This window comes from Sinocyclocheilus anshuiensis, unplaced genomic scaffold, assembly GCF_001515605.1.
Source record: "Sinocyclocheilus anshuiensis isolate Anshui unplaced genomic scaffold, SAMN03320099.WGS_v1.1 scaffold1540, whole genome shotgun sequence".
Lineage (NCBI taxonomy): Eukaryota > Metazoa > Chordata > Actinopteri > Cypriniformes > Cyprinidae > Sinocyclocheilus > Sinocyclocheilus anshuiensis.
The window spans coordinates 249,239-263,574 of NW_015558654.1; the positions used below are offsets into that span (position 1 = coordinate 249,239).

The 14,336-nt window shown below is 41.1% G+C and overlaps 1 protein-coding gene across 1 annotated transcript in view; it reads right to left on the minus strand.

Annotated features, from left to right (window-relative positions):
• Window positions 1–1,253: 1,253 nt before the first annotated feature.
• Window positions 1,254–14,336, minus strand: part of col21a1 (collagen, type XXI, alpha 1) — a 96,481-nt gene continuing 83,398 nt past the window's right edge. Inside the window, exons 28-30 of the mRNA XM_016477184.1 lie at window positions 10,105–10,305; window positions 2,884–2,961; window positions 1,254–2,088 (exon numbers count right to left, since the gene is read on the minus strand). Coding sequence (XP_016332670.1) covers window positions 1,901–2,088; window positions 2,884–2,961; window positions 10,105–10,305 — 467 coding nt within the window. The 3' untranslated portion in view covers window positions 1,254–1,900. The remainder of the gene's footprint in view (window positions 2,089–2,883; window positions 2,962–10,104; window positions 10,306–14,336) is intronic.

Here is a 14,336-nt window from a genome sequence, read left to right on the forward strand (position 1 = left end):
ATACTAGGCTATATTTTTTACTATATATATATATATATATATATATATATATATATCATACTTCATACTACACATACTAAACTAAACTTGACTACTTACTGTCTAAAATGTGAAAAAGAATGAGTGTGTCCAAACATTTGACTTGTAGTGTAAAAATCCAATGTATGTCAGCCCTGTGAGGGCACTTGAATACATGAAAGTGAAGCATTTTAGGTTATCTCCAATGAAAACCTAAAAGGCAAGTCTTAGTAGGAAACTTCCAAAATGTAAGAAAAGAGTAACAGCGACATCTAAGAGTGGAACTGCAATTGCAAGAGAGTAGCATTTTTAACAGTAAAAGTTTTTAGTAGCATTTTAGCTTTAATGGTTAATTTGTGCAGTATCATCCTGCTATGTTACCCATTTCAACATAATCTCTTTTTAATCAGTAATACTCAATTGGAATAATTTGATTGGATCACATGTTACCTAAACTACGTAAATAAATAATTTATCACAGGATGTGCCTCAGACATTGAGATTTTCAGTTTTTGCATGAAACCACTATTAATGTATGACATTGTTGTGGAACATTGTAAGATTGCTGCAAATCACACGCTGGAAACTATAGTATACATTTCCCACATAAGTCATGTTTTTGTTACAAAACATGAAGCAACAACAGCAACAAAAAAGAATAAAAAAAAGTTTTTAATTAATGTTATCAAAAGTCATTCAAACACATGGAAGTAAAAAAAAAAAAAATCACTGCAAAATATAAGAAAGCGCTTTCACAGGAAAAGCGGTAACTGATATCAGTTCTTATAAATAACAAAAAATTATACATTTATGGGAAAGTGAGCTTTATTACACTCTACTACACACCCTTTATCAACCAAGGGTAAAAAAAAAAAACCGCTTTCAGAATTGTCTTTCATGACAATTTGCTGTAGAGAAAGGTGGATTAAAATGTATATGATAAATTTGTTCAATTTAACATTTTTAAACATTTAATATAGATATTATCTAATCACACTCACATTTGTAATCTGAAGTGTAATAAAGAGTTCCCACGACTATGGAAAACCTGAAATATCAGAAAATTATAAATTGTGACCCCAGGCCTGGTAAAGGCATGGATATTAATAAAATCTTACACATTTCTATACTGAATATACAGTATGTATATATATTTTTTTCTCTAAAATATTACAGGATATAATAAAAAATGTTAAGATTATTTTTTTCATGTTTCCTGTAATCACAAATGCCTGAAAAAAAATAATGGAAATTCATTGGTCAAAAGATGTGGGAACCCTAGGAAGCACTACCTAAAGGGACAAGAATTATTATAGATATCGGAGAGACATCAATATAGGAAAGAAAGCATGAAGCATTGCAGAAGAACTCCCACTCCTCCCATGACAAGCTTGCAAGCAGTAAAAGAAACATCAGACCAAAAAGAAACACAAATGCAAAATGGACAGTAAATCTACCTTCATAAATACAACGAGATGATTGGCTGGTGATGGTTGAATGCCACTTGGGGGAGCAAGAGAGTGAGGAAGAAAGTCGATGTCTAGGTAGAATTTCCACTGCGAGTGTTGCAGAGCTCCTCACACAGGATGCTTTTCCCAAGTATTAGGCTGATGCGTTTCATGCCTCATGACAAACAGCGTGAATAAATCATGGCACATCTCAGCTTGTGACACAGAAAGACATAGAGTCATGGACAATTGGTGGTGTTAATGTAGGCAACATCATATTATTTACACTTTAAGAGGTACTTCATGTGTCCATGAGTGTGAGACACTCTTGAAAAATATGATCATCCTGAGATTGGAAAGATTCGCTGTTATTGTTTTCTTTCATTCACTGAGCAGCACCGCACCAGACTGTCTGCATTTCAGCCAAAGCTGTATCAATAGTTTGGCCCTTTACTGAAAGGATCTCTTCGCAACATTGCGCCGTAGCACATGGAAAGATGGCACACGCCTGGCTGACCGGGATCGCCGGGGTGCCCCCTCTTCCCCACCTCGCCATTGTGACCAGGTGGGCCTGGTTTACCTGGGTGACCTGGTTTTCCAACCCCTGGTGGACCCGTTGGACCTGAAACAAAATAATGTGTCTGTCAAGTAATGTGACTGCCTATATTACTTGACTTCATTAATTATTAAATATGTCTCATCATTTCTGTCCTAACAACTCTCAGAGTTTGGCATGGTAATATACATGGCAATGTTGATGTGTTTGGTCTTGGCGGAATAGATCTGCTACACTGCTGCTGCCAAGACCTGTACCGAGACTTGCTGCTGCCAATACATCCACAGATGTGAGCATGCAGGAAATAATGCTGCTGCACATATAACATATGAAATAACCACCATATAGCAGATCTATACAGGTGGAGCTGGGGAAGGTGGAGGGTTTCTGAAGCGCACTGCAGCTGCTACAGCAAGCACTAGCCAAGATTTATTATGTCGAGCAGCAACCTCATTGGCTGTGGATGTGAAAAGAAACCAGTCGGCTGCACCATGTGAATAATGAGGTAATTATGTCAGATTGAGTTAGAAGCTATCGGCCTGTGCCATCTGGAGTTCATGACAGAACTTTGTATTAATCGAATTAGCTTGACGTACTATGGAGACTGTAACCTTCCTCTGCAAAGAGAATGCTACTGACAGATTGGCAAGTCAAATATATTAGACCTGACAACAAGAGTAGAGTGAAGTGCTGTTGCTCATTTCATGGAAGCTATGACCAGAAAGAGTGGGACATTTCCATGGAAAACTATATTTATTGCAAACAAACGAGCAAAAAACTTTATTAACATACATAATAGAACCTCAGGGCAAAAATAAAATACACAATGTATATGTTAGTAGTGGTGCTGCATTTGCTCACCTGGTGGTCCTGGGAGACCTGGGTCTCCAATTTGTGAGCGTCCTTGATTTCCTTTCTCACCCATTTCTCCTGGATCACCTAAACATAGCCAGAAAAAAAAATATATATTTTGTGTGTTCAAAACAAACAATCTACAATTAAATCTATGCTGATACAGATTTCACTTTGTGAGCTATTCATTCAGTTTCCTTAAGCTACTGTAGGAAAACTAATTTGACAAGTCTTATTCGGATGGGATTAGTTTGAAAAATTTGTTTTAAATCCCATTCGAACCTGTCAAGCCTATGTTTTTCTCACACACCATGTGTTAAAATTTCAGAGCAAATCACCTTCAGTTTTTGGCTAAATTAATGGTCCACTGAGAAATCTATTCATGTCTGAATGTGAATGTCAGTGCTTACTGATATTGTATCATCTCAATGCTTCTCATGTGTTTAGCATAACCTGAACTATTGTTTATGCACTAATCTTCCTCATGTGGTACTTTTTAATATGGATGGTATCTGCCAAAATACTAATAGAAATATGAAATTATAAAATCGAATTATATAATTAAGCAACGTCATATCGCAGTAACTTCGATGACTGGTCATATTAATATCAGCATCAGGTAAGACATGTATAGATTAAAATCACAGATGTGTGGTGATAAGAACTGTCAACTCAAACATTATTCAAAAAACTAATCCTGTCCAAATAGGGTTAGATAGAAATTTGTCTTTGTACTTTCTTTACTCATGTAGCTACTATAATTAAAGATTACAATGAAGTTATGTCATTAACATAATTATGTGACTGGAATTATACAACCATTTTCTATAGCCACTACAGGCACTTTATATCCCCCATCTGTCTGGAATCAAATTATTTTATTTACGAATTTAATTTACATAATATATAAAAACTTGGCTATTGATTTTAATACATATTTAAATTACTTATTTTACATCAAATCCATCTTATCATGTTTGTCTGCTTATTATTATTTCTATACAAATAATCTTTTTTCTAATGGTATATGCCAGAGCATGCGAGTGAAGCAGAGTGGAGTGATGCTTCATTCAATATTGTGCTCTATGCCAAAGCACTCCACTCACTTGCTCATGGCCTAAGTGAATGCTCCACTCAAGTACTACTCATGCTCACCAGTAAAACGACGTTCACTCAAATCCTGCTCCAACATTAAATTTCCTCTTCACTATATTGTCACGCCCCTGGACTCTATCTGTGTTTTTTTCCTCCCCCACGTGCTCCATGACCCAGTTTTCTCCCATATTAATTGTTTCATTAGTTCCAGGTGTTTCTCGTCATCCCCTCCTCTAGTCCTGTGTATTTAAAGTGAGTCCTATTCATTACGTAACTCGCGTTACTTGTAATGCGTTACCCCCAACACTGGGTATTGAATGCTATGTGTGTGTCCCTAGTTCCGTTGCATGTCTATTGAAGTCTGTTAGTTTGAAGTCTACTCCACATCTCCTCGTTCCTTACTCCGTGCTCCTACACAGTAGTGCTCGTGACGGAATACCAGACCAAAACAGTTACCTCCGTGTGTTCCCTCCGTTTTTGTTTTCGTTTTTTGCTCAGTGTCTTTTGTTTCCGTTGTGTCCATGGATCCCCTTGCCCACCCTGAATACCTCCTCCTCCTGCTGGAGCAGGGGGAAAGATTGCTCGAGGGCCACACCAGACTGTTTCTGGCCCTCGCTGAACTCACCAGCTATCTGGACGACGCGCTCTGCGCGTTCTATGATGCCAGCCTGAACACCGCGTGCAGAGCGCCGTGCTGTACTAAACTGTATTTAAAGTGAGTCCTATTCAGAGTTCTGTGTCTGGTATTGAATGTCCATTTCCCCGCTATGTGTGTGTTCCAAGTTCCGTTGGATGTCTATTAAAGTCTGTTAATTTGAAGTCTGCTCCACGTCTCCTCGTTCCTCGCTCTGTGCTCCTACACAGTAGCGCTCGTGACATATATGACTTTCTGTTTATAATGAATTTCTTTAATAAATGTCTCAATTACAGTAGGCCTATAGAATGGGAACTCGGGACAGTATGGGGAATGCCTCCAGCATGACTAGTGTCTGAAGCATGTGTCAAAACATGACAATGAACTTGTCAGCACATTTGTCAGCAACAGCCTATGACGTCAATACCAGTGTGACTGTGAGTATGTGTCTGTAAAACGTCATTCACTTCTTTGTCTTCAGGAGACCGTTTGTTTGTGTACGTGCAAAGAATGCGACTGCTATGAAACACCCAGGCAAGCATTTCAGAATGTGTGCCTTCATGTCACAGGACACCTGATGACACCAGGCTCTTGCGTTATGTATTTGAGTGAGAAGTACTCGCATTCAGTTCTCGAAGGTGCTAAATGCACTCATTGTGAGCATTTCTCAATGGAAAAGCTGGATGGATTGCATTCAACTCACAAGGAAGTTGGATGTGCTAATTTTTGACGTATTAACAGGACTGAATTAAATAGATGGTATTAAGCTCTGTTCTTCAATTTTTACCTGAAGGATAGTAGACAGAATGAGTGCATTCAGCTCTCGAGGGAGTTGAACAAACTCGTAGCAATGCATTTGTGGCAGCAGATTCTGTTCTCGCCTGATATTTGAGAGAATCTACCATTTGAACGGAGCGTGTTCGGCTCTCGAAAGAGTGGAATGCATGCTGTGTGATGTGGTCACGGTAAGAAGCTCTGCCTATGCTTAACCTGTTAACCTGCACCCCCCATTTTGGGACTCACAGCTGAAAATGAGCTACCTAACTTAAAATGTGCTACACTATCCTTTACTATCCATCATCCAGAGTTGATAATGCTCAAAAAGATAAAAAGTTATAGACACTGAAGTGCCTTGAAAAAATTTTTACTATTGTAATTTTTTTTTTTTTTCATATAAAAATACATGAAATCAGTCCTGGAGCAATCCAGAAAAGTAATGTGTTGAAAGTCACATGTCTCATGAGTTTCTATTTCAAATCTGAAGAAGATACCATGAAAAATGATATATTCCTGCAGCCATTTTTCTGAGACTATGTCTAGTTAAACTGGGATTTACAGCTGTGGATGTGCTTATGACTCGTTACTACGATGAATCTGGTATGTACTGCATTTTGATTATGCATGTTTTGATGTGTACTGCTTACACAAATTTAGCAAATACATTCTTTATAAGCTTTCCATTGAAAAACAGTGATCTATCGTCATTGCTTGAGGCTTAGACCTTTAGAATGATATATAGTTTGTCAAGATTAATTATGTCCCTTGTCATTTAATCTATTCGTAATCTATTCGTAAACATTGACGTGTGCAAAGAGCGTTCAGTGCGCTGGCATCCAGGTGCGGGTTAACAGGTTAACTCTCTCTTGAGGGATGAGAGTTGAGCACCTACTTCCCGCACCTACTTCCCGCCTCCCTGGTTAGCTGCCTCTGCAGAAGAGTGTTGTTAGGCTTCCTCTCTTTATAGAGAGTCTATCTGCTGAGGCCTCCACTCTTTAGAGTCTGCCTAGATAGCAGTTCCAAGTTGTTAGGCTCTCTGTGAGCCTCCTTGGGAAGCTATCCTGAGCATAGTACATAGTTAGGCCTCCTCTGGCTTTAAAGAGTCATTATGCCGAGGCCTCCGTCTTTAGAGCTCGGCCAGGCAGTAGTGTCAAGTTGTTAAGCTCTCTGTGAGCCTTATTGGCTAGCTGCCTCTGCAGAGGATCATTGCCAGGCTTCTTCCCACTATAGAGAGTCTTGCTGAGGCCTCCACTCCTCATAGCTCTGCCTGGGCAGCAGTATCAAGTTTTTTGGTACTATGTGTGCCTCCTTGATAGCTATTCTTGATTAGGACATTTGACTAGGTCACTTTAGAGTGTCATCATGTTAAGGTCTTTGTCCTTGGAGCTTGAATTAGGGTTGTGCCAGGTTGTTAGGCTCTCTGGGGCCTCCCTGGTTACTAGGGACCCCACTAGGCCTCCTCTTGCTTGAGAGTCTTTGCTCCACTCCTCAGAACTCCATCTGAATAGCAATTCTGAGTGTTTAGGCTCTATGTGAGCCTCCTTGGAAGCTGTCCTGAGTGTTGAATGTAGTTAGGCTTCCTCTCACTTCAGAGAGATGTCATACTGAGGTGTCCCTTCTTAGAGCTCGATTAGGCAGTGGTAATGAGTTGCCGGTTCTTTGAGCCTCCATAGTACTCCTGGGTTGCGAGCATTTGTTAGGCCTCCTTTCACTATAAAAAGCCGTCCTGCTAAGGCCTTCACTCCCCTGAGCTCCACCTGGTTATTAGTGCCAAGTCATTAGGCCTCCTTGATAGGCATAAGATGTTGCTAGGCTGTCTTGCTTGAAAGTTATTATGCTAGGCCTCCATCCTCTGAGCTCAGATAGCCTCCTTGGCAACTGCCTTTTACAGAGGAGTGTTCTTAGGCATCGTCTCACTATAGAGAGTCTTTTTTCTGAGGCCTCCACTCCTCAGAGCTCTGATGGGATAACAGTTGTTAGGCTCTCTGTGAGCCACCTTGGGAGGTTGTTCCATGTGTAGGGTGTAATTAGGCCTCCTCTCGATATGCAGAGGCTTATATCCTTAGAAGTTGACCAGACAGTAGTGCCAAGTTGTTATGCTCTCTGTGAGCCTCCTAGGCTGCTGCCTCTTCAGAGAAGTGTTGTTAAGCTTCCTCTTGATACAGAGTCTTTTTGCTGAGGCCTCCTCTCCTTGGAACTCCACCTCTTCAGCAATGTCAAGTTGTTAGGCTCTATGTGAGCCTCCTTGATAGTTATTCTTAATGTAGGGGCACATGTAGGCCTCTGCATGCTTTAGAGAGTACTCTGTACTTAGACCTCAGTTAGGCAGTAGTGTCAATTAGTTAGGCCCTTTGTGTGCCTCCTTGGTAACTGCCTTTAATTTAAAGAGTGTTGCTAGGCCACCTCTCATTATAACGTGTTGTCCTTTTTAGGCCTACACTCCCCAGGACTCTGATTGAGTAGCAACTCCGATGTAAGCCTCCTTGTAAGCTGTCCTTAGTGTTGAACATAGTTAGGCCTCCTCTCACTTTAAAGAGCTGTCATGTTGAGGCCTCCGTTGTCAGAGCTCTGGTCATTGACTGTACTCCCTTAAAGGTGTTCTGCCCATGGGCTGAGCTTCTTTTTGACTTGGCCCTGCAGAGAAGAGAGAAAGGTTGCATGCCGGGATTTTCTCAGATAGGGTATGCTCGGGTTTTGGCCGTAGGGAGTTAAGTCACGACAGTCGCTGGTGCGTACCTTATAGGGATTGGGACTTCAGTGTCAGCCATTTAGGCACTCATCCATTCAGCATGGCAGAGTGGGTATTTCGTTCCCCACAATATGCAGTGCGAATTCCCATTTTTAAAGGGAGTGTCTCAGGTTACGCATGTAACTTTAGTTCCCTAAGAAGGGGAACTAGTCCCATTGCCTTGCTTCAGGTGTTCCTGTGCATGTCCTCTTCAGAGAAGAAGTAGATGATGTGTTCTACAGGCACTCTTTTATACTCATGGTCACACTGGTAGTGACTATCGCCAGCCAATGTCAAGTTCATTCCCCATAGTGTGCACTAGAGGACACAGTGTCTTGTTCCCTTTCTCAGGGAATCATGGTTGCATGTTTAACCTGGGCTGCGTTTCTCAAAAGCATCATAAGGTAAGTTGATCATAAAGACCATTGGTGGCAATGCATCTACGATCTATATAGGCTTACTATGTTTTTGGGAAACACAGCCATGATGATATTTGTGGCTTTAAAGCAATATTTTTATAAAACAATAGGCTATAAATAAATGTGACATGATTTGACTGGATAGTGCTGAATTGCAGAGCTTGTGGAAAAATATCCACGTCGCTATTATCAGATGATCTCTTGACTGCTGTTTTCTCACCGCTGCTATTTTGCTGCATGCTTATTTTGTTATTGAGAGGAAAGCATGCAGCACATATTTACATGTTCATCTAAATGGCGCTGTCATCAGTGTGGAAGCCGGGATGTTTGTTATAGTATAGCGCTGCAAAGGTTTTTAAACTTATTTTTATTAAAAAGCAAAAAACTAGTAAGAACTTCACTGTTATTATATCACACAAAATGAATATTTGCTAACTCAGTTTCTCACACACCTTTTTAATTTCTTCTCCTTCGTTCTTAAAGCGTTCATATGATGCGATTTAAATTTTTCCTTTCTGTTTGGAGTGTTACAAGCTCTTGGTGCATAAAGAAGATCTGTAAAGTTGCAAAGACTAAAGTCTTAAATCCAAAGAGATATTCTTTATAAAAGTTAAGCCGCCGGACGCTCCATCGTCGAATCCGCCGGCCGCCGCTCACTCAAGGCTGCCGTGTGTGACGCTGTGTGCTACTTTGTTTGGCCTTCCAAAAGAGGACGATATCCGCTTCGTCGTGCCTGGAGCTGATCCATGCTGAGGAAATACATCAACTTCCCGCTGTGGATTGCCGGATCGGCTTTCACCGTGGACGAAGCGGAGTCCAGCCCGGGATCGTCACATGTGTTTGCCACAAGCCCGCCTGCCGCCGCTCACTCAAGCTGGCCTCCGCTCAGTCAAGCCGCCGGCCTCTGCTCACTCTAGCCCGCCGTGTGTGATGCTGTGTTTCATTGTGAAAGCGAAACTACTTTGTTTGGCCTTCCAAAAGAGGACACGATTAGAAATCTGCTCCGGCCGGGACAAGGCATCACAATATGGCAAGGGGCGTAACATTTCTGTCACACGCTTGATCAGAGCACACTTCTCTTTTCAGACCGATGAGCTTTGTAAAAATCTACGCGTTTCAGAAAGGTGGGGCATAGAGGAGAAACAATAATGTACAGTATGTGGAAAATAATGTGTTTTTTTAACCTTAAACCGCATAAACACATTTCATTTCACCAAATACACAACATAATGTTCTTTTTAGCAACATCATATGACCCCTTTAACTTCGATGTTTACTGTGCATTTAAACTAACTTCATTATAACAATATTTGAACTCCATAACCTTAAACCTATTGCTCATTGCACATATTCTCAAATGAGCGTACCACAAAGAACATTCTGGGTTGAGTGAGCGGTCTTAAGAAGACTGAGTGAGTCACCTCTGCTCACATGCTTTGGTATATACAGTTGTAGCCATACTAATGGTGTAACAATAATACTGATAAACCAATTCGTATACCAATCAATTTCTGTGAACTATCTGAGACAATATACAGCCCTATAGACAAGGTATGATGTGTTTAGCATGCCTGTACCTTTCATGCCAGGGACACCAGGCCGCCCAAGTAAACCCCGTTGACCTTGCAGCCCATTAGAACCAGATAAACCTGGGAATCCTCGAGAGCCATGAGGACCTGGTGGCCCTGGAGGCCCTGGGGGTCCCACCCGTGTGTAGCAGTTTTCACAGCTTCTGTGATGACTGTATTGGCTACTCAATAGTAGAGCAGGAATCTCAGCTGTAACAAAAATAATTATATTAATATAATAAGATACAACATAAAAACATAATAAACATAATAAGATACAGGCATGTCTCTGGCCCAGAAGCCTTTATTTCTACTGAATATGTACATCCTGTGGTTGAAAAAAACTTTTTTTCCACTCACCAGCCAATTTGGGTCCTAAATTTTGCTATAAACTTACCAGCTATTGAGAACAGAAATAAACCAGATTTTAAAGGTCATTCAAATATACTGTATTTATTATTTATTATTAAATCTACTTCTGAAAGACTGAATTGCTTTCAGTTTTACTACAATCAATCACTGTTTGTGCTTTTTGGGGGAGTGTTGTGTTCTTGTGTTGTGGGAGTTGCCTGGCCACGGATCCAAAATTTCAATGCAATGATCTTCGCTCTTGCTGGACGTTTTGAAACCATTCTTTATTCATGGCAGTGTTTTTGGGCAGAATTATGAGAGAGCCCACTCCCTTTGTTAAAAAGCAACCCCACACATGGATGGTCTCAGGGTGCTTCACTGTTGGCACAACACAGGACTCATGGTAGTGTTCACCTTTTCTTCTCCGAACAATCGATTTTCCAGATGTCCCAAACAGTCGGAAGGCAGCTTCATCAGAGAAAATAACTTTGCACCAGTCTTCTGCTGTCCGGTCCTTGTACTTCCTGCAGAATTTCAGTCTGTCCTGGACGTTTTTCTTGGGAGAGGAGTGGCTTCTTTGCTGCCCTTCTTGACACCAGGCCGTTGTCCAAAATCTTGGCATCACTGTGCGTGCAGATGCTCTCACACCAAACTGCAGCCATTCCTGAGCAAGCTCTGCACTGCTGGTGACACGATTCTGTAGCTGACTCCTCAGGAGGAGACGGTCCTGGCGCTTGCTGGACACTTTGGGATGTCCTGAAGACTTCTTCAATGCAGTCGAACCTCTCTCTTTGAAGTTCTTGATGATCTGGTAAATGGTTCTTTCAGGTGCAATATTCTTTATAGCAATTTGCTTGCATGTAAGGCATTTTGATGCAAAGCGATGATGGCTGCACGTGTTTCTTTGGAGGTAACCATTGCTAACAAGAACACAATGATTGGAAGTGCTTCTTCCCTCCTTTTATAACAATCAGTCTGCTCTTACGATCTAATTAGTATCATAGTGATTTTACCTGACTAGTACTTATTCACACTTTCACATGTGCTGCTGATATGATTTGTCAATTAATGTTAGCTGGTGATTTAGTTTCAGGATCAAAAAACAGTGAAATTTTTTTATTTATTTTAGTGACAAGTAAATTTTTTTGGCCAATGAAGCTTTTAGCAATTATTTAAAATGCATCTGATCACTCTACACAATAATCTAGAAACAATGTGAATGAACACCACAACAATAATCTAGAAACAATGTGAATGAACACCACAGCAAACTTTGCAAAACACAAAATTTATGTCACTGCCAAAACTTTTGGCCATGACTGTACTTGCAAGATGGAAGGAGAATGAACAGATCGTGGTTGGGATGGGATGCACCTTTGATAATACCATTCTCCCTTCTCAAGAAACAATTATTGTATGTTCTTCACTTTTGGCAATTGAGTACTGGTGATCTACTGGGCAGTTTTCACCATTCGCTAGAGTGCCTTATATGGTCCGATACTAAACAATTGCCATACAACATTGAGATGCAGTTGATAAGTATACTCTTGATGATACTGCAGTCAAAATCAAACAGTATCCTGGGATAAAAATTAGCTTTCTTAAGGCCTTTCAGGAAATAAAGACGCTGCTGTGTTTTTTTTAAAGATTAATGAGGAGTTCATGGACCAGATGAGATCATCGTAGATATGAACACCCAGAAACAGGAAGCTTAAAACACACTCCACTATGACTCTATGGCTGATCTAAACAGACATTGCACATGGCTCTTAGTTTGTACACAGTTAACTCTTTGGTCTTCTGGGTGTTAAGGACCACGCTGTTGTCAGCACACCACAGAGTCAGGTGCTGGACTTCATCCCTGTAAGCCATCTCATCATCTCTGATTAAGCCAACCACTGTGGTGTCATCTGAGAACTTAATGGTGTTAAGCCCGGGACACAACAAGCCGACGGTCAGCTGCCAGGCAATGTGGGGTGGTTTCTGAGTGTCAGTTGGCTTTCGTTTTTTTAGTGTGCTCCGCACCATTGGCTCTAGTCACCTGCTGGTATGGGAGAGTTATGTTCTCTCACACAAGCACAGAGCATACACCAGGGGTTCTCAACCCTGGCCCTTGAGGCCCACTTGAGTTTGATCAAGGTTGGAGCTAAACTCTGCTGAAACCTGAAGGGTCAGAGTTGAGAACCCCTGGTGTACACGCTAGTTGTCTGTCAGCTGTAGTCTGTCCAGTGTGTTCAAGTGCAATTTGCCCTGAACAAATTTTTTTGCCCTGATGCAGGCGATGCAATGTGAAACCACAGTTGGCTTTCCTCAACGCTAGCACTTTGGTGTCAGTTTGGTGTGTCCCCACCCTTAGAACCATGAACTGAGACACAGTTATGAGTGAAGAGAGTGCAAAAAAGAGAGCTTATCACACAGCCTTGCAGCAAACCAGTCTGCATGTTGAGGTTATCCAGATTAACAGGGGGTCTGTAAGTCAAAAAGTCTAACGCCCAGTTGCACAGTGATGTGCTAAACTTGGAGACCAGAATTGAGGGGATCACAGTACTGAACGCTGAACAACATTGGCTACGTTTACATGCAACCAAATAATCCGTTTGTAATCGGATTGACGGCTCAATTGGACTGAAAAGCCTTCATGTAAACACCTTGATCAATCCGATTGAGCTCGATCAGAATGAAATTTCGATCGGCTTGAAGGGGGTGGTTTATTCCTTTTCTAATACGATTGAGAGTGCATGTAAACACTCGATTGGATTGAGCCCCGAAACTGAAAGGACTGTGCATGTGCAATGATGCAGAAATAACGTAATGACGTATGACGCGCGGAATGAGCGGTTCTTCCTTTTGAATAAAGTGTTGTATAAATGCATGTCCTGTCATTATAAAACTCTCCTTTCACTCGGCAACTGTGAAGTGGAGCAGGACAACCTCCCACCAGTCCTTGTTTTGGATACTCATCCACAGGCAACCGTTTTGGGCGCGGGGAGGGGCATTTTTACTGCGTGAAAAATATAAGCAGCACGGCACAGCGGTTTATATGTATATTTATTCATAAATGGATAAATATTAATTCTGCTGTTAAAATGTGACATAAGAGTTGGGACTGTCCAGGTGGGTCAGAGCAGACTTGAGTGCCATGGAGATAGTGTCCTCTGTTGACCTATTTGTTCAGTAGGAAAACTGGTGAGGGTCCAGGGCAGTAGGAAGAATGGCTTTCAGATGTGGTAATACCAGTCTCTCAAAGCACTTAGCAATGATAGGGGTGAATGCAACTGGGTGGAAGTCATTCAAGGCAACAAGGACAAGTTCCTGTGCCAGGGACAGATTGAAAATATCCATGAAGACCTCAGCCAGCTGACTTGCACAAACTCTGAGCACACACCCAGTTATTCCATCCAAGCCAGCTGCTTTCCTTAAATCCACTGTGCTTAAGAAGAAGAAGAAGAATGAGCTTTATTGCCAGGTATGTTTACACATATGAGGAATTTGTTTTCATGACAGAAGCTTCCACAGTGTAACAGAATGACAGTGACAGAACAAAAAAACACAGATAATAAAAAATACAAATAAATAAAAAATAAAAAATAGAACAAGTAAATAAGGAATAAAAATATACAAATCGACAATTGTATGTACAGGTATATAACAATAGACAGTTGTATGTACAGGTATATTATGTGCAAATTGAAATGTAGACTGAGTATGTGTGTTAGATAAATAAGTGTATGAGTGAATAAATAGTGTGTGTTCCACCGTTATTGTTAAGTGTTCATGAGATGGATTGCCTGAGGGAAGAAACTGTTCCTGTGTCTGGCCGTTCTGGTGCTCAGAGCTCTGTAGCGTCGACCAGATGGCAACAGTTCAAAGAGGGAGTGTGCTGGATGTGA